The 23,893-nt window shown below is 44.5% G+C and overlaps 1 protein-coding gene across 3 annotated transcripts in view; it reads right to left on the reverse strand.

The window, feature by feature from the left end:
* Positions 1–23,893, reverse strand: part of Stab2 (stabilin 2) — a 170,818-nt gene that overhangs the window by 119,183 nt on the left and 27,742 nt on the right. For all 3 annotated transcript variants that reach the window (XM_076919878.1, XM_076919877.1, XM_076919879.1), the window contains 10 exons: positions 21,107–21,202; positions 18,586–18,711; positions 18,020–18,216; positions 16,263–16,396; positions 10,557–10,690; positions 8,957–9,039; positions 4,173–4,322; positions 1,135–1,275; positions 523–579; positions 253–378 (listed from right to left, as the gene is read on the reverse strand). In XM_076919878.1, coding sequence (XP_076775993.1) covers positions 253–378; positions 523–579; positions 1,135–1,275; positions 4,173–4,322; positions 8,957–9,039; positions 10,557–10,690; positions 16,263–16,396; positions 18,020–18,216; positions 18,586–18,711; positions 21,107–21,202 — 1,244 coding nt within the window. The remainder of the gene's footprint in view (positions 1–252; positions 379–522; positions 580–1,134; positions 1,276–4,172; positions 4,323–8,956; positions 9,040–10,556; positions 10,691–16,262; positions 16,397–18,019; positions 18,217–18,585; positions 18,712–21,106; positions 21,203–23,893) is intronic.

Below are 23,893 nucleotides of genomic sequence, written 5' to 3' on the forward strand. Positions count from 1 at the left end.
AGAGGCAGAGGCAGAGGCAGAGGCAGAGGCAGAGGCAGAGGCAGAGGCAGAGGCAGAGGCAGGCGGATTTCTGAGTTTAAGGCCAGCCTGGTCTACAGAGTGAGTTCCAGGACAGCCAGGACTACACAGAGAAACCCTGTCTCGAAAAACCAAAAAAAAAAAAAAAAAAAAAAAAAAGAAAAGAAATGTCAGAATGGACAGAGGCTGAGACAGTGATGCTGATGCAGTCCGTTGGTAAGTGGGATACTCTACCTCTGGAGAAAGGAGGTAATCAAGGATGCCAGCCTTCATGTTACTCAATGCTTCATTACTTGGAACAAAAATGGTGTATGGTCCACCAATACTACCTTCATCTAGGGCTTGTCCAACATTGGTTTTCTGCATTTGAGAAAATAAATGTTACATTCTTCTTCACTGAAAGTAATATTTGAAGTAGTTGTCAGAAAACATTTAAAGTTGGCCTCGCTGTTGATTTTACAAAGGCCTTAACCAGACTCTTCTGGAATGTCTGAAAGTGCGTACCTCTAGCAAAGATCTGAACTTGCCGTATCTTGGTTGTAGCATCGCCATGATGGTTTGCTGAAAAGAGAGATTTTGCTCAAAAGTCAGTAAAAAAATGGTTTAGAAAATATGAACCTTAATGTTAAGAGACATGGCTGAGTCAAGATGAAAGTGTGGGTCTGTATGATGGACCTAGCCGACCGCTAGTTAGTATGCAACTGTTTTGATTTGACCAGTCATCCAAACCTGTGCATTATACAGTAGTCTCTGACCATATCTGGCAGATCAGAAATAAGAAATCCATTACAACTATGACTGTCCTCCACAAAGCACAAGGAATGAATTGCCATGACAACATGGCATCAGGCAGGATTGTCTGATATGGCCAGAGGTGAGGTTTATATAAAAAAAAATTCATAACAATCTCTCCCACCCCAGCATGCCTTCCTTTCTCTCTGCAGAAATACCCAGAAGTCTACTGAAAAATTTCAAGTCACCCTGCTTTCTCTTAGCTTGAGACCCTCCTTGGAGAATGAAGGCTAAATTCTGGCAAACACTTTCTTATTAGATGTGACTCTCCAGGCAGCAAAGAGGGTGGACATGGGTTGACCTCATGTACTTGACTTGTCTCACCTGGGGGTTGCTCTCAAATGTGGGCTCTATCTTGTCCATGGCTCTGTCAAGGATATGTACAAGCCCATTTGAAGCAACTATATTCCCCTGGATAATTTTCACTATTTTGCTTCCATAAAGTTTGAGCTGTAGTTGATTGTCCTAAAATACCAAAGAAAGAAAAGTAAATAAATAAAATTAATATGGTGGCCTAGAAAGAACAAGTCTGGGATTAGAAGTCAGAAGTCCCATGGCTGTGTGACTTTGGAGAAATCACATGATCTTACATGAGGATGAAGGTGTTGTCTTGGCCCATCTTGCATCATTTCCACTAAGTTCAAATAAGATAGCATATGACATCACTGATGAGTACCACATGATCTGATGACCATCACATGACCACTGATGACTATCACATGACCACTGATGAGTATCACATGACCACTGATGGCTATCACATGATCACTGATGAGTATCACATGCAAAATTTGGGCAAGTCAGTGTAGGCTCTCCTCCAATAAGCTGCAAGCTCCACTAGGGTATAACAATTCAATTGATTATAAATATATCTCTCACTTTAATACAGTGGTTTTCAATCTGTGGGTCATGACACCTTTGGGGGGGTTGAATGAACCTTTCATGGGGGTCACATATCAGCTATCCTGTGTGGGGCAAGTAGAACGGAGTCACCAGACAGAAAAACTGGTAAGGTTGAGTAGATTAAGGAACCCAGCAATTCTCATAATCGAGAATAGTAGGCATTTGAGTCTGTTCTTGATCAGATTCCTGTCCTGGAGCACGTGACCACGACATCCCACTAAGAGAATCATAACAACTCTCCATGCTAATGAGATATCTAGATGAGCCGGCCTAGAGGGTTTAGCCAATAAGATTTCCTTCCTGGACATTCCTTCTTACACAAAGTATTTAAACTCTGTTGGTCCACCCTGAGTAAGTTGTACACACCTTCTTCACTGTGAATAAACAGGTTGGACAAGCAAGGACTATCTCCCTCCTCAAGGACCATCATGGGGGAAAGCCGTTGTTACACAGCTGGGCCACGCAAATCTGTGGCAGAAGGCACCTCCGAGTTCCTGACGCTCACCCTGAGCTAAGCTGGATCCCCCACAGCTCCATGGCTCATCACTGGGCTGTAGTCTTCCCCCTTCTTCTCCCCTCCCCTTTTCAGCTCCTCATGGTTCCCTCATGGTGTCTGGGTGCCCAGGAGAACCACAGCCTTGGCCCCACCCAGCCTGTGTCTCCCTGGAGCAGCGGTGAGGTGAAACACAGACCCACAAACCTGCATAGCAGATATTTTCATTATGAGTCATAACAGTAAGAAAACTACAGTTATAAAGTAGCAACAAAATAATTTTATGGTCACCACAACACGTGTTAAAAGGTCGAAGCAATAGGAAGATTGAGAACCACTGGCTGAATGTGTTTCACACAGACGGTGCACAATACATGCATTTGTTGAATGCATAACAGAGTAACTGCGTTTTTCTCTCTCTCATGCAACTCTTAAGCATTACAGACAACAAGTATGAATGAATACATGACTATATACACACATACACATGGCTGTGTCATATCTACACTGCTCTGCTGAATCTATCGTTCATACTTACATACACAGCATAGCAGGTTGGTACCAGTCAGACCCACACCTGAACCCTGGCTCAGATATTTTCTATGTGACCTCTCCACTGTCCCATAGGGAAAACAAGGATTCTGATGAGATCTGCTTCCTGAGTTGTACATAACACAAATCAACACCTGGGCTTAGCATGGAAAGAACACCCAGGAGACTGCCAGCTATTGATACTAAGTGAAATGCAACAGACAGCTTAGGACAGAACTCATACATACACACCTCTTAATCACATGCCCCCAGCTTAATAGAAACACAAAAAGAGTTTATAAAGGGAAGCAAGGTAGCCTGACTTTAAAAAAAAAAGCTGGCTGAATAAAGGGGGAATATGGATCATTGCTAGCAACCCAAACCAAACACACGCCATTCATTTCCTTTTGTAAGAGGAATGCTCAGGGTTTGGAACCAGGACTTCTGGGAAGCAGGCTCATAGCACTTTGTCTTCATGGTGGTGACAAACCAGCCTGCCTCCATCTTAGGCTTAAAAGCCATCTTATAATAAAGACAAATTAGGTTCATTCCTGTTTATGATTAAACTTCTGCTTCTCAAGGATTGGGCTATGACCTACCTGTAACCTTAATTACAGATGGTTCTGTACCACCTATTCTAGGAAACAACAACCATGTCTTTGTTTCAAAAGGTTATATGACCACCTGTTGTTATGACCACCCTGTTGTGACCACCTTGTTATGTGGCCATCTTGTTGTGACCACCTGTTGTTATAGCTATCTTGTTGTGACTACCTATTGTCATGGGCATCTTGTTGTATCCACCTGTTGTTATGAGCATCTTGTTGTAACCACCTGTTGTTATGGCCATCCTGTTGAGACCACCTGTTGTTATGGCCACCTTGTTATGGTCACCTTGTTGTGACTACCTTGTTGTGGCCACCTGTTGTTATGGCCATCCTGTTGTGACCACCTGTTGTTATGACCATCTTGTTGTGGCCACCTTGTTGTGACTACCTTGTTGTGACCATCTTGCAACCATGTCTTTGTTTCAGGAGGTTGTCATGACCAACTTGTTATGCTTACCTTCTTAACCCCGCCTACTTGTCTGCCAAATCCCCCATTTGAAACCCACCTACTCCTGAGCTGTAAAAGCCTTATCACACTCATGTCCAGTTCTTATCTCTTGAACTCTGCCTTTAGAAAGAGAGACAGACCGTGAAAAGCTTGTTTTAACTAATTGCTTGCTTTAATTAATTTGGCTATGATGAGTTGGGCCAGTGTTCTTTCTGCTTGCATCTGTAGGATTAACAGTGGCAGCTGAGTGATGGTTGCCTTGAAAGCTAATTCAGGCTAGACCCAAATCAAACACTACAGTCCCTTTCTGTGACAGTTCACCCAAGCCCCTCTAATCCAGGTGTTGCCCTGGTGTAGTGAAATTCAGAGAAATTCTGACCTCATCCTTGTTGAAGATTTCCCCTGACTTTCCTGTCAAGGTATAGAAGATGTCTGAGTTATACATCTGCTCCGTGCTCATTTGCCCAGCAATGACGTGGAGCCTCACAAAGTACTGAGCAGCCTCTTTGTCCATCAAGAGCTCCTTTACCTAAGAAAAGAGAACAAGCTGGGATGATGTCTGAAGAAAATGAGTGTTATAATACATTTCATGCCTCATCCGTCATCAAAGACACCCAAGCTGGAGTGCACTACGGGGCTCTATCAGACATAGGTGATGTTTCAGGCGAGTACAAGTCTTAAAGAGAGTGGAAATCTGGAGGGTCTGAGCTGATGCCCAGTGCACTGCCAGACATGGGGATGCCACACCCTGGAACTGACATGGTGTGGAGAGTAGAGCAATGGCTGCAGGGGAGATGGAGAGTACCTGGCATAGATGAATCTAGGAAAAAGGACCAGAATGAAAGCTTCTCAAGGTTCTTTTTGTATTTGCTTTGTTTTTATTTTTGTTTTAAATGAAAGGAGAAGGTAGCTCCAAGTGCTGGAATTACATGTGTGTACCACCCTAAGTTTTTAGAAAATGTACTTACCTCACACAATTAAAGAGCAGACAGTCAAAAATTAAGAACAGGTAGAGTGGAATGGTGATACATTTGAATAGTACATTTATGGGACCAAACCTGTTCCTTTATTTCTCCATAATCAACAATCAACAGATACAGTTTTAATGAATTCTCCATAAATTTTATATATTAAAAGGGAACACTCTACTCCCAAATAGTGCATAAGATATAGATGAGCTTTTTCCACAGCAGAAGAGACACAGGGCATCTCTGGAAGTCACCAGTAGACAGACTCATCACAGTGGATGAATGGTGATGGTGCATGCATTTGATGGAGCCTTCCACATAGTGGACTTTGATTGAAGGCAGCAAAATTTTTCAGAAAACATCTTGGATGAAGGAGAACCTACTTTTATACAAATTGGCAAGCACTAGTTATATTAGACCAAATAGAGTTACTGTATTGATGTCATCACCACGGGACACCTCTGCCAGATATAGCTCTCATCCCCTCTCCATGACATCATCTCAGACAACAGCTGTGCACATTGAAAAGACCTCTTTCTGTTTCGGTCACTGTTGCCATTCTTGATGATGTAACTGAGTACTCAGCTAATGTACTAGATTAAGTCTTCTGTGCGGAATGAGCAGTTTTGCATTATACAAATTGTATCCATCACATGACTGCATGTTAAGAAGCTTTGAAGGTACTCTTGGAAGACAGATGTCTGGAAGAGGGCATTTTAGAGTGCTGGTAGTGGTCTTGCTAGATACACAAATCCTTTCATTGGGAGAAACTAAATTGAGGTGTGCATTTATTGTTTGTGTAGAGAGGCACATTAAATAGTATATTTTCTCATTCATGTGCAGATGAGAAAAGAGTTGATTTCTTAGAAGGAAATAGTGCCAATGGTAGTCACTTGAGCCAAGGAAGCAAGCAAGGGGAGGACAGAGAGAGAGCAGTGAGACAACGGGAACCATAATTCAGATCAGAGGAGTAAACTCTGGTGTTACATAGTATGTGATATATACTATAAATTATATTATGGTATAATACAATGTCTATAATTTAGAGAAACAACATATTCCAGGAAATACTGAGAGTACCTAGCAGCACAAAAAGATAAATGTTAAAGGGGATGGAAATAACAATTATTCCAATTTGACAATTACACATTATTTATACACACCAGAATATATTTCACAATGATTATGTGTTAATTTAAAATAAAACATATGTTAACTTAAAAACCCACTGTGGAGGTTTGAGTGAGAGTGGCCCCCATAGGTTCATATACTTGAATGTTTAATTCCCAGTTGGTAGACTGTTTAGGAAGTATTAGGAAATATGACCTTATTGGAAGAGGTATGTCACTGGGGGCAAGCTCTCAGGCTTTGTTTTTAAAATTTATTTATCTATATATTTTTCAAAAAAAAATGTATAAGTGTTCTGTTTGCATGTATACATGCACACCAAAAGAGGGCATCAGATCCTTTTGTAGATGGTCATGAGCCGCCATTTGGTTGCTGGGAATTAAACTCAGGACATCTGGAAGAACAGCCACTGCTCCTAACCACTGAGCCATCTCACCAGCTCCCGCTCACAGGTTTAAAAAGCCCACGTTGGCACGATCTTATTCTTTTTCTGCCTGCTGCCTGTGAACCCAGATGTAAGTCCTTAGCTCGAGCACTATGCCTGCCTGTCACCATGTTCCCCACCATGACAGTCATGGGCACACCCTCTGAAAATATAAGCAAGTGCTAAATTAAATCTTCTTCTACAAGATGCTTTGGTCATGGAGTCTCTTCACAGCACTAAAACAGTAACTAAGAAGTTGGTATCAGGTCCTGGGGTATTTCTTTGATAGGCCTGACCATGCTACTTGTTGTAGAAATATGGAAGACTGAATTAGAAAAGCAGTTGACCACTTTAATCAGGGCTTAATGGGTCATCCTAGTAGGAGCTGAGGGCAATATGGACTGTGGAATTCAAGCTCAAGAGAATTCAGTAAGTAGCCTAGAGGCCGTTCTTATAATATTTTGGTAAAGAATGTGACTGCATTTTTGTCCTTGTCCAAATGTTCTGCTGGAGGTTAAGTTAAAGGGTTTGGACTAATGGTGCTAGCAGAGGAGATTTCAAGACAGTCTAGTATTGACTGGATCATATAGCTATTAGTGGTCATTCTTATGCAGATCTATGATGGTAAGAAGCAAGGGGAGCAATGGGAAAATGCAAAATGTCCAGTTGGAGGAGAAAAGAGGCATCAGGAGATTTAACATTCTAGCCAAGTCCTAAGTTCAAAGAGATAAAAAAAATTAAAGAAAGGCCAATGCTGAAAGCTTAGTGGAATAAAGGGAGTGGAGACCTCAGGGCATGACCTCACCCAGCTAATCCTGCAACTTGTAAAAAGGAAAGTGTAGTGAACATGTAAGGTGGCTACTGACAGCCAGGCTAGAAGCAGCTAGGAGAAGCAGCTGACATCCAGGCTAAGAGATAAGACCAGCCCAGCCAAGGCTGGGAAGAGATAATCAGCAGAGGAGCCCTGAGTATAGATTAAGAAGTGTGACATTTGCAGTAAAGTGTTAAGGATGGATAAGGGTAGGATAGAGTATAAGAACCCTGACCAGAGAAGGAAAGTCGGTCCAAAATGACCTGCCTGTGAACTCCACGCCGGTCTGGACTCCACTCAGCCCGACGAGTGAACGAACGAGATACAGACCACCAACTGATCATCAGTGGGCCCAGAGAACTGACCCGAGCCGTCGGAGCAAGACTCGCTGAATGCAAAGAGGTGATCCCGAGACGTCGGAGCCCGAGCCTGAGACGCGCTGGTCAGGTCTTGTAATGACATGTTATCTATCCTTCTGTTAGGAATACTAGCCACAGCAGTTACATTCTTTTGTCTGTGTGTGATAGTGGAAGAGGAGGTCCGCTCCTCAACCACAACAATTGTGTGTGACCCCGAGTGTGGAATTAAAGCATTAGAAAACCAGTCTGACGGCTGCTCGTTGCATTATTGTCTACCCCAAGGGCACCTCCTGTCAGAACCAACTGGCAGTCTAGGGGAATAAGTGCTCACGACAGAAAGCTTGTTCAGCAAGGAAAACCATCTACCAACCATCCCTCATGCAAATGTAATTAAAGTAGGGCAACAATTCCATCCCAAGGAAGCAGAAGAACTGGGCAGCTCTGCTTCTGGCTTTATCAAGCAAGATACAGGTGTGAACGAGTTATGGAAGCTTCCACCATGGTTAAGGAGATCTGCCGGCATGTGGCAGGAGACTTCTTAAATGGAAGCACAGAGAGGCCATTCTGGGAATCTCTGAATGTAAAGTCTGGATTGCATTGGAGACCCCCAAAAGTTGGAGATGCAGAGCCCTGGGATACCTGTCAAATAGCACTGCAGACCCAGCATGGAACCAGCTTAGGAAAGAGAAGTGTGTGGCAGTCAACAAGAATGGAAGGAATGGGAGACTGGAAGAGTCATGTAAGTCAGGATTTGGTGTTTGCTGTGCAGTGTTTCAGTCTGGCTTTTCCTCTGTCCCTTTCCTCCCTCTCTGTGTTGGAAGTGTATGTAACTTGCTTTTTAAACCTACAGGGGTTTGCAGTTAAGAGATTTCCTTGAGTTTCAGAAGAGACTTTGGACTTTTAAACTATCGAGACTGTGAAGATTATGGGGACTTTTGAAGTTGGACTGAATGTGTTTTTTATTATGATAGGGCTATGAGCCTATAGGAGCCAGCAGTGGAATGTAGTGGTTTGAATAAGAATCATCCCCATTGGCTGATATGTCTGAATGTTTGGTTCTCAGTTGGTAGAACTGATTAGGAAGCATTAGGAGGTGTGGCTTTGTTGGAGGAAGTGTATCATTGGGGTGAGGCTTCAAAAGCCTATGCCAGACTCAGGCGCTCTCTCTCTCTCTCTCTCTCTCTCTCTCTCTCTCTCTCTCTCTCTCTCTCCTCTCTCAGACTGCTGCCTGTGGGTCAGGATGTAAACTCTTAGCTACTACTCCGTCACCATGTCTGCCTGTCACCATGCTCCCTGCCACGACGGTCACTATAAGCTTTCTTCATTATGGTGTCTCTTCACAGCAATAGAACAGTAACTAAGACACTCGTCATCCTTACCTTGAGTGTAATAGTGGTTTCTCACTTTAAATAAGATACTGCCTACTGGGATATTCATATTGGCCCCTCAGACGGGGTTATCTTAGATACTCACATCAACCCCTTTTAGTCCTTTGTCTGAAGGCAGCAGCACAGTGAAGGGTCCCAGATTGCTCAGTGGCCAGGCATAAGTTCTGTCTTAAGAGTCCAAACACACAGAAAGAAAATGTCACATGGGTGGGTCAGAGGTACATGGGACATGAGACTGTTCACTGTGTCTTATGTCAGGCCGAGTCCCTTTATGTCTTCTCTTCTCATTGCTCTGGGTGTCCTTGGTAAGCTGACGCTCCAAGAGCACATGGTACTGTGATGTGCTGGCCTCACATACTCCCAGAATGCTCTAGGAGTTTCCCAGGATACATAGCTGTGGCTTTCTAGGTGCTGTACCATGAAAGGGCAGGGTGTGATGATGTCTTTTGGCAGTCCCACCATCCCTGATCATGTGCCCGGCTTGCTGAGCTGTCTCCACCTCCAAAGGCAGCTCAGAGGAGCCCACAAAAGACCTATTGTTTCATTTGAGCTCTCTTGAAAAGCAGACTATTTGAACAGAGGACCTCACATTTGCATTCTACCCTGAGCCTTGCAAGCCTTCCAGCTGGTCAGTTTCCATCACCCCGGGGGGTGCTGGGACATAAGAACAGGCTCTGTGCTCTCACACAGGAGCAAGATGCTTGGGGAAGGTACAAGGTAAGCAGGACTCTGTCTAGAAAAATGTTTGTGCATGTGGTCAGTTCTTCAAAGGACACAGCGTCTCTTTCCGTTCTCACTGAATGTCAGGAGAGTTCTTATCTGGAGGTAGAGTTGCTGCAAGATTGTCTTCAAGCTCAAGCCACTACTCCTAGGAGGCCTCGTAAAGGCCTTCGGGCTATCACAGAGAAGGCATAGTAAAACATTATCCAGAGAACACAGCACTGGCCTGCACGAACAGACTTCTTCACTGTGTTCCTTCTGGGAAATGCTTTTCAGCTTACTTGGTCAATTCTGACATAAATGCTGATATTTGAAGGTTTCTGTTTGGTCAGGTCTGTGTTTTACATTTTTGTTGATTGTACAAATTCATGTTTGGTTGAGTGCTCTGATCGACTATAATATTTTGCCCTCCCGGGGGATGTGGGGTAATTGTTTGTAGGAGGCCTTTGTAAATGAATGAGCATGCTGTGTTTCTACACTGCCTAGGGCTCAGAGAGAATATGTCACTACTACTGGTTAATTAGTAGCTTCTAACTGAGGGTACACACAAGCAAGATTGGTCCAGAATTCAGATGACATCTTCCCTGCTGAACATGGGCACCACTGTGATTCTCCTTTCTTAGTTGTTCTTTAGTGATTTTTCCATTCTCAGCTAACATCTATTCATCCTTGAAAAACCCAGGATGTCAAGGACAAAAGGGACAGTCTTTATATCAGTGGCTGTCTCTCTTACCGCTAGTCCTTTAATCTATGGGGATGTTATGACCCTGTCCTCCATTTCTAAGTCTGCCTGGCAAATGGCTGTCTCCTTGGAAACAGCTGTCTGCTCCTTGCCATCACATCCACATGGCCTGTCCCCACTATGACTAGTCCCAGTGCACCCGCCTGTCTGTCCCTTTCTGCCTACTGTCTCTAGCAGATGCCCAGGGCTGAAAGTGCTACCCTCTAGGATGACCTTTGCATACCAAGTATCGAGATGAAAGAGGTCAGCTGTCCTTGCCATATTCCTCTAGGTTCAGTATTTAATTCTCTGAGTCTTTGCATGATGTTTCCATAGCAGTTCAGGCCGTCGCCCACGTAACCTTTCTGGCAAGTGCATCTGTAGAGAGGGTGGAATCAGATTCTCAGGGCCTTGGAGCTATCAAGAGCTGAGAGTACACGGCCCAACACTTCATTTCACAGGTGAGGAAAACGTCAAAATGAACAGGATTGGAGAGGCCGGGGGAATCACAGTCTCAGTGAGCAGGCAAGTGCAGAACCTGGCTTAGGGTTGCCTTTCCAGAGTGGGCTTAGATAATACAATATGCACACTTCTAAACGCTAGGCAGCTTTGTATGTTCTTTGTAGAAGTAATTTCCAAAGTGTGGTCCAGAAAGCATCCACATCACAGTCATTTATAAATGTTGTTACAAATGCCGACTCAAGGGCAGAATAAGTTACCCATGGATAAGAATGATTGCCAACTTGATTGGCTATAGAATCACCTTGGAGACAAATCTACGGGCATGACTGTGAGATTATCTAGATGAGGTTGATTGAGGAGAGGAAAGCCACTTTGCCTGTGGGTGGCACCATTCATGGGACTAGGATTATGTTTTGAACAGAAAGGAGAAGGGACTGGGCACAAATAAGCTCTCATCATCCTCGCTCTTCTTCCAGAGCACAAGTGTTCCTCACTCTGCTTCCTGTGCACGAGTGCTCATCACTCTGCTTCCTGTGCACGAGTGCTCATCACTCTCTGCTTCCTGTGCACGAGTGCTCATCACTCTGCTTCCTGTGCACAAGCATTTCTCTTTCTGTTTCCTGACTGCAGATGCAGATGCCTCAGGCTCCTGGGCTGTGGCTTCCCCACCATGATGGACTATGCCTTTAAACTGTGTGCTCAAGTAAACCCCTCCTTTCTTAAGCTGCTTTTGTAAGAGTATTTTGTCAGGGCAATGGAAAAATTAACTAACATGCTACAAAGGCAGCCTGCAGGCCATCCATATAGAATATATGTCCCCTGCTTTTTCTCCTTTGATGAGGTTTCTCCTTCCCCAAGGAAGCCTCCTCAAAGCCCATTTTCACATTGGGTCAGCTCTCCTTGCATGCACTATCACTGTACCGTAGCCCCTCTTTGTAACATTTTCCTGCTTGATCTGGCTATGTGATAACTACCTTCTTCCCTCTCCAGTGAGAGGAAAGGCTTTGAGCGTCTTTGTTCTCTGTGCTCACTCCAGAATGTGCTCAGTCCAGGGCCAGGTCTTTAGAACATTCACAGTCAACAGTCACACCATAAATAGGAATTGAGTCAAATACTTATATTCCAGAAGCCAGCGAAATGATAGAAATTGAATGCAGTCATTCAGAGGTAAAGATGTGTGAGAGTCGTCTGGCAAATGTCTGATAACTAGCTCTCAAGGGGCTGGCAGGAATGCCTCGATTGACAGACAGCATTTGGCAACCTCGGTGGCTTATCGTCGCATCTTGGCTAATTTCAAACTACTATCATGCTGCCAGCAAGTCTGGGAAATTGCTGAAAATTTAACACTCAGCTCTGAGTCAGGGGGTGCTGGCGGCTGCCTGCCTGCTGCTGCTGTTTTCAGAGTTGACAGCTGAAACTGTGAAAGTAAAGGAAGGTGACATTAACTAGGATCCAGAGACAACGGAGAAACCAAACACGGGGAAGGAAAGAACCTTTCAGAGAGGAGAGCTAAGGGAGCTGCAGAGGTACTGCTCCGTTCCCGGCATAGCACAGAGGTGATGTGTTTCAGGCTGTATCCCAGAGATACTCTCATGAACTCAGCTGTGTATAAATACCACCTCTTGGAAAATAGATCCATTTGCAAGTCAGTGGGACAAACCTCTCAGAGCCCTGTTGCCTGGACCACAGCAGTGATCCTTTAACTGTTTTTTTCTTTTCTTTTCTTTCCTGACATTTGTGTTCTGTTCTCCAGTCTACCCTTCACTGAGCCTCAAAGGGATTTCTCCCAAAGAGAAACCCCGTTAGCAGCATGTTCTAACCCTCCTGATCCCTTTCCCTTACAGAATAATATACAAGACTTGGGTACCTGCTGGCCACCACAAACCCCAGAAGCATGAAACTGATATGTGTTTTTAAATAGGATCTCACTATGTAGTCCAGGCTAGCCTCCAATTCTCAATCTTCCTGTGTCAGCTTTCCAAATTGAAACCGTTGAACAATACCTCCCTATGCTTTCTTTTAAAAGGCATTGTGGTCAGTTTTCCTCTGACTGTTTTTCCTATTGGCAGTTATCTGATCGCTAAGTGCTTCACCACACTAACTGAGACGTGGGGGCTTATTGATGATTATAACTCTTTGAAGTGATACCAGTCCTCACTGTGGAGATTTAAAATCTCAGTACAAACTACACAGGCTTAATCTGAAGGCAACCACGAGGACTGGATGTGGAACTCTTGCCAGCTCCTGAAGATGTTTCTCTCCACAAGTCCTTATGAGGCCAACGGTCTGTTTCTTGTGAAGTGAGAATCCTGTTTTAATGGCTTCAGCATGGAGGAATGTAGGACACATAAATATTTTTAATTTTTACTTTAGACCTCAGGCCGAAGTCCAAGTCTTTCTGGGACTGTTTTCTGACTTGAATAGTCTGTTTTCCCATGGCGCATTCAGAACCTAGCCTCTTTGGTGAATAGGGATTTTTATGTTTTTTTTTTTTTAATTGAGTATAAACATCTTGCACTGTCTTAAGGCTTTAAAAGCACACATAAGGCATTTGCATTTTGTGTTATTGGTTGGCATTAGTAACTATGGATGCTGTGTGAGCAGAGCTAATGTAGGTTTCCAGGACACTTACATCACTTGCTTCCTTCATTTCTTCCTTTCATTCACTAGTTCATGTGTTGCTCCAAGCTCTCATTCATCCCATCGGTTTAGCCAGTGACAGATGTTAACGGAAAAGGCAAATGAATATGATGCAATTGTATTCAAGTCGGACATAGAAATCAGTAGCGATAGTAATAACTAGTATTTATTGATAGCTCCTAGGCTAGGCATTAGGCACTGTAGTATCTAATTTAACAAAACTACTGTATGAGATGAAATCTATAATTAGCCTTATTAAATTGCCTTTACGTGTCTAAATTTTGTGTGGTGTGTGTGTGTGTGTAAGTGTCTCTCTGTGTGTCTGTGGGTGTGTACACTTGAGGGAAGTGTCTGAAGAGGTCAGAGGTGTCAGATATCCTGGAGCTGGAGTCACAGGTAGTTGCAAGCTGCCAGACAAGTGTGCTGGGAACCGAACTTAGGTCCTCTGCAAGAGTGGCTTGTGTTCCTAATTGCCTATCTATCTCTCCAGCCCCATTTTACATATTCATTTACATATCTCACTGAAAATCACACAGCCCCTAGGTGTGCCAAGTGCTCATCCCAGAGCTGGTCCATAAGTACTAGAGAAGTGTATCAGGAGCTCCAGGGAACGATTGGAGTGGAGGATATGGGGGCTGCCTGGGGGAGGGGATACACTAAATGAGCACCAAAGATCTGTGTGTGTCCAGCTCAGACGAAGTGGGTGTAGCATGCAGTGGGAGGATGTTCTGAGCGGAAGGGAAGGCAAGAGGCATGCTCACAAAGGAGACAAGGGTCCTTCACAAAGGCTGATGGCCGTGAGAACTAAGTGGTACAGAGGAGGCCTGAGAGTGGAAGGATGCAATTTTTAGCTTCTGCTGTATCCCTGATGAAAACACAACACCCCTGCTCAGAGTTTGCACAGAAACATTTTTTCATGTCATTGTCACCACAGCTTTATGGAGCAGACATCATGTTTACTGTGTGCACAGACAGGTAGTTCCCCCTTTCCAAGGGCCTATTCTGAGTAAGCATCAGAACCATGATTTAACCAACCAACTAACCACCAACCACAACCAACCAAAACCAACTAACTGACCAACCTACCAACTAACCAACCAACGGACCACAATCAATCAACTAACCACAAGCAACCCCAGCCAACTACAACCAACAACCAACCACAACCAACCAAACAACCAACCACATTCTCTCTCTCTCTCTCTCTCTCTCTCTCTCTCTCTCTCTCTCTCTCTCTCTCTCTCCCTTTCTCACTCTTTTCTTTGAGCTGGGTCTCATTAAGTCACCCTGGCTACCTTGGAACATTCTATATAGACAAGGGTCTCACTTAAACTCACAGAGATATGCCTGCCTCTGACTACCAAGTGGTAGAATTAAAGGTGTGGGTCACTATGTCCAGTGTAACCTCAGGTCTTTAAACTCCACTCACAATTCCCTTCCCACAGTGAGAGTTACCCCTGCCTTGGGAATTTACACAGAAATGTTTTCCCTTATAGTAAGCTGCTGGGGATAGCATACCATGACAGGGACTGCCTGCAGCATATAACTTCTCAAACAGAAAGGGGGAGATGCTGAGTTCTGAAGTACAATAAGTCAAAAGTTAAAGTTAGAGCTCCAAAGTCAGCTACATGCATTTTCCTGTGAAGCTCTAATGATAAATGGCACGGGCAAGGCGGTGACCAGATAGAACCAAGTTAACCCTTAACTCAGCAGTTCTGCTAGCTTTCTGCTTCTGCACATGGCACACAATGACTCTTTCCTAAGAGTCCCAATGTTTTGACTTAGTTTTACTAGTATATAATTGTATGTATTCTATACTTGCTTATCCAGGAACCACTCTTAAATGTTGTGCAAAACTTATTTCATAACTTCAATAGATTTTTCCTTTCTTGGGGTCCCAGTGTTGGCTCTATTTAATTTTCTAATAATGTCTTTAAACTTTCTTTGCAAGTCAAGCATTATTCTGGAACTACCATTGTGCAGTTATTGCATTGTTTCCAAGATGAGAGCACACAGCATGCACCTGGGCCTTTCGGACTGTGCTTTGCTGTGCCCCATGCCTCAATTTTTAATTGTTTAAGAATCATTACATCAAGAAACATCTAGTTTTCACAGAATTCACCAGAGCAGAAGGAGAAAGAAGTAAGAAAGTCAGATAGAATAATTATGCACACCAAGGCCAACTGAAAAGCAGTCACACACAAATGAGATCTATACAGCCGTTGTCCAAGGCTAAGGTTAGGAGAAACGGGAACAAGTGTTTTTTAACAAAGAGATGCCACAGGCTACTGAGATGTCTCCATCCTGGCCTACTGCAGGCAGTCCCTTATTTCAGAAGATGGATCCCCTGGAGGGATGTGTCTCCTGGTTCTCAGGGTTCCAGATGCCTTCCTTTTTACAAGGAGCTGCTGCAGGCTTCTGAAATGTCTTCATCCCAGCCTGCTGTGGGCAGTCCCTGTCATGGTATGTTGTCCCCAGCAGTAAGCCTTCTTCTGAAACCTGGTGTCTAGGAAATACATCTCATGCTTATTCACTTTTCCAAGTCTTATTCTGTATCAACTGTCCCATGAATTATTTTTTGGTTCTGTACATTTAAGCTCTAGTATCAGGCTAAGCCAATGCTCAGAGTATTCTCATAGTCATCAGGAAGGAAATACCTATTGACTCACTTATTAACTAAACAGATCTATGGAACAATTACTATGCTCCTTGCTGCTACTACATGGAATGAAGCAGATACAGGGCTGATTGGGAAATGCTTTCTCTCCTTCAAGGACCTTATACCATGTTGATTGGTTCCCACTTTCATCATCTGGGAAACATCTAATGAGATGGAGAGAAGACTTACTGTGTTTGGCCTGGTGAGACTGTGCTGCAGTTTGCATTCTTATGACATGGGTTCTTTGATTCACAGACGTCGGTCATACTGCACCCCACTCCTGGCACAAAATTGCGGTAATGTTGTTTACACTCGCAGTGAGACTTTTAGAGATGGAGAGAGAAAACCACATTGAACCCGAATTAGTCTCACCAGCTGACACTCTTTAATCCATATGTATATTCTCCACAAAAGCTAACATTGGCAAGACCAAATGTGGGCGTATACGTGTCAAAGTTTCTAGAAATTGAAACCATGGTTTTTTTTTATCTTCACTATTAGAAAGCTCATATGTAAAATGTAGATGTTTGGTTTTATTGTTTCCTGAATCTTAACCCCACACATAATTTCCTTTAGATGACTTATAGGTCAATAGCTGGCATCCAGATGGCAGGCACTATTCCTCTAGAATATGGTTTTCAGCAGAAGAGGAGCCCTGGACAATGTCTGGAGAAACTTTGCATTGTTGGAAGAGGAGAATGGAGATGCTAGAGGCCAGGAATCCTGTGATGCACATAAGCCAGCAAAGAATGATGCAATACAAAACAGGCACAACACCAAGATTAAAAGTCCTGCTTGGAGACGATGTGCCCTGCTTCTCTGTGAAAGGCAGAGGCTTCCCATGCCTTCAAAGTCTGCCCTGGGGGCCATTTTTAAAGATACAAAGAGTGCTTTAAGTCTTATTTCCAACTTCGGATGCTCATGGCCTAACATGGATCTTCCCAAAGAGGCCTACATATTGAGAGAGTTTTTAATCCCTTGAATTCTTATAATAAACCTGGCTGAGAAATTGATATGAAGAATGTTGAATGACACATTTACTCCTCAGGGGGTGATATAGCAGATGCTCTGCCGAATTTGAGAACATTCCAACCAGGGGAACCCTGAGGGCTTAGGGTACTCATTGAGCTTCTTCATCCTGAGCAGCAATTCCTTATATGGACATGATGTGTAGCCATGGCCACAGCATCCATTAAATACTTGATAGACAAAAGTCCGACAGGGGACGGGGCTCGCTCTTTCTCTCTTTCTTTCTTTCTTTCTTTCTTTCTTTCTTTCTTTCTTTCTTTCTTTCTTTCTTTTTTGGTTTTTCGAGACAAGGTTTCTCCCTGGCTGTCCTGGAACTAACTGTAGACCAGGCTGGCCTCGAACTCAGAAATCCGCCTGCCTCTGCCTCCCAAGTGCTGGGATTAAAGGCGTGCTCCACCACCGCCCAGCGACAGGGCTCTTTCAACTTGTCTCCTCAATAAAATCCTCCAGGCCAGGACAACTTTTTTTTTTCAGCCAAGGTTGTAACAGAATTCAGTGTCTCACCCAGGACACCCTTAGTCCCTACAGCTTGTGGCTGCTGGACTTTTGCTCAGTTCCCATCCTTTTGGGCTTCTAGGTTCCCCTTAATCTAAAATGACAGTGGAGAACCAAAGGCATTTATATGAGTTTGGTCAAACTAATCTAGTCTAATTTTGAATTCTGTCCATATTTTTGTCAGTCACCACATAGGGTAGGGTTAGGAGGGAACACCAAGTGGTTAAGTTTTGACTTGGGGGGGAGGAGAGTGTGAGTTTAGAGGGCACATAGGATAGGGAAGCCCTGTGATCAAGCCCTAAGCCTAGTGAGGACTGCCTAGAGAAGAAGACCAAACTGAGCATGTGCGTCAGGATCAGGAAGACCCGAAAGCCACCTTTCTCTATTTCTGGACACAGCAGCTCTATGCATTCTTAGCTCACCTGTCCAGGCCCGTCGTATCTGCACACCGTAGACTTGGTAGGGCAGTCTCCATAGTTGGTTTGGCAGGGATCCACTGGCAGGCACACTTGACCGTCTCCTTGGTAGCCTTTCTGGCATACACAACTGTGCTGATTCGGTCCCAGGTAGGAACAACTGGCATGAGGGTGGCAGGCGTTTTTTAAACATGGGTTGATGGCTTGAGAGACAATGAGGCGAGAGAAGTGGTTAGTGTTCTCAGAGAGAGAGAGAGAGAGAGAGAGAGAGAGAGAGAGAGAGAGAGAGAGAGATATGCATCGCCTGAGAACTGTGGCTCACATGCATCACAGACACAAAGGCAGTTAGGTGTGTAGTGTTCAGATAGAAACACTTCCGTCCGACCACCTTGTTCCTTTGAACTGATTCACAAACGAACGCCAGAAATTGTGGTTCTGCATACTGTGCTGATGTAATCTCTACATGCGTTTGATAACAGAAGGGGATCTGCCATGCTTCCAAGATTAAACCTTCGACCCCGGAATTTTGCATATCACACAGAAACACAAAAGCAGGGTGGGGCTCTACTCACGCTTGCAGTTCTGGCCATCCCCTTCGTAACTGGGAAGGCATTTGCATTGGAGTTTTGTTTCATCTTTGCTGGAAGGTGAGCATCTCGAGTTTTCTGGGCAGAGCAAGGTTGCACACTCGGGGATGGCTGCACAAGAAGTTTATTGAAGTACTCCCGTTAGTAGGATGACCGGTTATGAAAGTCTTTTATTAAAAAGTTTTAAGGCTTATGGAAACAATTATTAAAATATAGCACATATAAAGTAAAAACTAATTGTGATTGGGTTTTGTTTTGATTTTGAGAAAGGATCTTGTGGCATCAACTCAGGCTGGATTTAAACTTGCTATGAAGCCTTAGGTCTCTCACTGAACCCAGAGCTAGGCTTGTGGACAGTAAGCCCCTGCTATCCTCCTGTCTTTGGGTCCTACAGTGCTGGGGTTCTATGTGCACAAGCCACACCCCGGGTTCAGGGTATTTGATCAGGTCTTTGTGTTGACACAGCAAGTACTCTGAGATGCTGAATCCTCTCTGCAGCCCTGGAACTTACTTTTAACCACAACATCCACTAAAAAGACAGCTATGCAAAGATACTGTGTCATGGAAAAAATGTAGCCTGATCTCATATGAGATTATGAACTGACCCAGGCTAGCAGGTTTTATGGCGTTGGACAGATGTATCTTTCCAGTCTCCATGTTTCTCCCAACAGTTTAAATAATCCAAAAGTGGCTCATGGTTTTGATGTAGTACCCCGCTTTATGACTGGAGAACCATAACGTTAAACCATTGAGGTTTATGTTTATTTCATATAGAAGTTGGCATTAACTAGTTTAGGATCTACCAAAATTTATTTATCCAAGTTCAACATTCAAGTTATTTCTAGCTTGGTTTTTCTTATAAATGCCATGCCATGGATTTATTGGTCTATTAGTTCTTAGCTAACCCTTCTCAGCCCTCTACTTTTTCAGAGTAAATTCCTAGAAGTGGGGCCACAGCACCGCCACGCAAGCCTGTATTACAGTGTGGTAGGTGCCTCCCCTTTAGCAGGTAGGAATCCACACCTTTACTGTCATCCCTATCTGTGATAGTTATGATCCATTTGCAAGTGGAGGAGTAGAGTGGGTGAGAAATCAAAACCAAACAAAAGCACCCTCCAGAGCTGCCAAAACCTGACTTCCGCCTGGCTTTGTGTGTGTTAGTGCAGTTACTCGTGGGTTCTTGCTTTGTGGTTATTGCTGTGTGTCATGTCTGATTCTGGGCATTAGCTACTCCTAAGTCTATTTTTAAAAAAATAGCCCTGACATTAATAAAAGTGCACCTGCCATGAGAATTGCATTTTTGGGGGGTGGTCCCTCTCTTTGTTTGACAAAAATTATGTTTCACTTGAAAGCAAATTTGACAGTCCTTCCATGGGAAGCTTTTTGGACCTGATCCCTGTCTTACTGAGAAGGTCTGTTTATAGGTCTACTGGGTGATATAGGTGACTTGGGGTAGATGGAAGCTAGCTGAGACCACAGGGAGGACAGCCCACCCACTTGGGGTTAGTGTGAGCTGGTGGTTTTCAGGGCTGTGTCCTCTGCAGAGAAGACAGAGACTGTCTGGTCTATGTACTTGCCACAGTACATACACACCTTGGGCTTCCAGTACAATGAGTCTGTTCTATGTGGAATCCAAACCTTTCTATTTTTTTTTTTTATTCCATCGGAGACTATAATTCCGAGGATCGGTTAAGTGAGCTTAGTGACATGGGCTAAATATGACCATTTTGATTATTTTTAAAATCATCTCAGCTTCTAATTCACCCTGTGGGAACTGCTTTGCATTGGCTGAGTGAGGACTGGGATAGGCCAGCAAACAGGGAGTTTCTCTTTTCTAGAAAGAATTAAGGTTTGCCAATAGAGGGCGCTAGCAGTACAGTGTAGCAGGCAGGAGCAGCTTTGGGCTGCAGTGGAGTGTCTCTGTTGCTTTTGCAGTTGCGGCTGTCCACAGGGCTCAGTGGATGGTCTGCCCCAGCTGTGCAGTCAGAGTGCACCATCCTCATCTTTATGGTCAGCTCCTCTCATTTCACTCACGCCTGCTCTTCATCTTCTAGCGTCGTAGACTGTAATTTCCCAGGGATCCTAATGCTTTGGCCCCCACTTCTATTTGTCATTTCTGTGCCCTTGAGTAAGTCTCATAGCTTTGGAGACTCTGTTTCTGCTGTTCATATTTGTTAATGAGTTTTTATAACTGATACTTTGTCTCCTTTAAGGCTCCCATCCTGAATACTTCCCATCACACCCTGCTTCGGGCTGCCTCCTGCTCAGTCTCCTAACAGCACAGCTCTTGTGTACCACCCACTGCTTCACTCCTCCCCACTTTCTCTTCTCTTTAGATCTTCTTACAATCTTTGCCTAGCTTTTGGCTCTCTCTTACAAAACGGTTGACAGTCCATCACGGCCCCCCCCCCCCCCCCCCGTGGAGCCCCAGTAACAAACAGAAAAGAAAAACACATCCCGACATCTCTTTGGTCTGGTATAGCAGTGAAGAAACACAGTCACTTACGCTTGTCACACTTGGGCCCCCTGTATGCAGACAAGCACTCACAAGTCCCGTCACCATTGATCCCGCTGTTGCACACACCGTGGACACAATTGCACACTGTCGGCAGAAAATGAGGGTTGGTCACCATCTGATAGGGATGGTCCAAAGGTCCTGGAATCTCTCTCTCTCTCTCTCTCTCTCTCTCTCCCTGGTGGAGGAAACTCCCAGGGAACCTCTCTGAGTTGGGATTTTCAGCGTGTAAGGGTTCCTAGGCTAATTGAGCGTTAAGTAAGGAAATGGATCTAGAGCTTGCTTGGCATTATCATGGGCACTAGGGTTCTCTTTTCTGCTGAGCGGTTTGCAACACCTTTGGGTAGCCTGACAGCAGAACTGACTTAGTGTCTTTGTATGAAGAGAAGAGCTCTTCCCCCTCTCAACTCTGTCCCTGTTGGTGGCTGATATCCCTGTAAGCAAATCGTCTTGTATGTTGAAGGCAGTGCAAGGATTAGAAATAACACAACAGGGCTCAGAAAGACTATGCCCTAGTTTCTGCTCAAAATAGATGGCTTCTCAGCCCAGTGACAGGTCATGGATGACAGATGAAGGGCCTTTCATATAAATGGTCACCGCTTCCACACCCAGCTGGAGGCTCACTGTCACACAGTTCACTATCCAGCCAGCTAGTAGCGTACTGAAGCCAAGACTCCCACAAAGCACAATGTATGAGGTTTCGGTTGCCACTATAACAAACCATCCTGAAGAGGAGCCAGACATGGTCCAAATTCATTTCTCGGTGCTGGAAGACTGTAGCGGGATACCCCCCCCCTCACACACCTGCAAGTCGGGAGAAGCTAAGGTGGGAGGAGTAAGGAGAGGAAGAGGAGGAGCGAGGGAGAGACAGAGATGTAGGAGAATGGAGAACCACGACTGGACCGAGAGCAGTCCTGGGTAACAACTTATATCTAGGTTAGTTTACCAGTGGGAAAAATGGGAGCTAACTAGTAATTGCTTGCTCAAAGAACTGAAGAATCTAATAGAATAGATGCCAGTCAATTCAATTAAACAATATTCACCTAATAATTCACCCAGCAGCAGGCATGAGGCATGCAGACACAGGTGACTAGTAATATCTCATTTTAAGAGGGTCACAGAGTAGCAGAGAAGCCAGACCTTTGGGACAAGGTGATGACTAGTGTTTTGTAATTCCTCATAGCCAATGGAAGATGGTGGTGACACGGTGGTGGGGTCAAATGGGAAGACTGAGTGGTCCCACATGCTAGCCAGAGCTGTACTTGTTAAGATTGCTCTCCTGGCTGTCTGTGTGCTGTGATCCCCAGCAGTTCTGGCAGCAGCCTCTTGCTGTGCCCCATCATTCTGCACTAGCAGGCACAGGCAGCCTCTGAAGCCTGCACTGCAGGACTGCCAGCCACTGCCAAGAATGTGTCCTTGGGAAGGAGAAGCAAGGGGGTCAAGGGAGTCCCCGCTGGTCACCTAAAGCCCTTGATGCAATGTGAAAACCTCTAGAGAAATGTGAAACTTGGGTAGTGTGACTTTTAAAGTAGCTAAAACCTTGGGCATTTCAGCCACAGAGATGGTGCGTGGCCCCAGAGCTTCTCTCTCTCCTGTGTCCTTATAGAATCCTATCAAGGCCATGCACAGCACATCGCAATCATTATTCATATTTCAGGCTCCTTGGGGACAAGGACCTCATCAGTCACTCAGAGAAGCTCATCACCTGTTTAGTGTCTAATGCATGGTGCATGCTCACCAAGGGTCAGACAACTCGATTAAATCCTCTGTCCCTATAATAGTCACACAGGCTCGTGTTAGCTCCTGATATTAGCTCGAGGAGGCATACTGAGGATTTGAGATTGTGGGTGGGAAAGGTTTTTATACCCTGCCAGGCACAGTAAGGTGTCGCCAACAATATGTGAATGAAGGCTGATTAAGGGGGTTACATAGAGAAAGTGGGCTTTATGACACTGAGTAGCTCTGGCCCTGGCAGCAAAGATAAAAGCCACTGGCTGATTGGCTAAAGTAGCTCTGAATCATCTCCAATCAATAAACAGCCTGGTAAGGGAGCATCCTGGCAGCAGGGAAATGTCAGCATTAAAAATAGATGATACCAGGCTGCAGAGATGGCTCAGCGGTTAAGAGCACTGACTGCTCTTCCAGAGGTCCTGAGTTCAATTCCCAGCAACCACATGGCTCACAAGCATCTGTAATGGGATCTCATGCCTTCTTCTGGTGTGTGTCTGAAGACAGTTCCACTATATATAAAATTAAAATTAAAAATAGATGACACCCAAGATAGCTGTGCCTCTTTCAGGCAGGGGTGCCACCTGCTGGACCAGCACTGCAGTGCGTGAGACAAGGCCAGCACCCAGTGGGCTCAAAGAGTTTATGAGTCCTTGGGTCTTGCCCATGGGGAATGACCAGCTGCCATGATTTGCTCATTCCTTCACCCACTCAATGTGAGCTACCACGGATGCACTAAGAGTCCAGCTGTGTTGTCACTCCCAGGAAGTAGATAACAGTCCTGTTTCATAATGAGGAAGGCTACCCTAAGTCAAACAGCATTTGAAGTTGGTTCAAGACTCAGGCCCGTCTGAATTCACTGGCCATTCTCTTATCTGTGATGTGTGAGGATTATCCATGATGCGTGGAGATGTTCTGTATAATATGAGACTCTCTGGCCACATTGGCTATTTCTACTTAAATTCAGTAGAGTGAACTAAAATTTAAAATTCAGTTCCTCAGATGTTTTCACTCCATTCGGGAGCCACATGTGGCCCGTGGATACTAGGT

Source organism: Arvicanthis niloticus, chromosome 22, assembly GCF_011762505.2.
Source record: "Arvicanthis niloticus isolate mArvNil1 chromosome 22, mArvNil1.pat.X, whole genome shotgun sequence".
NCBI lineage: Eukaryota > Metazoa > Chordata > Mammalia > Rodentia > Muridae > Arvicanthis > Arvicanthis niloticus.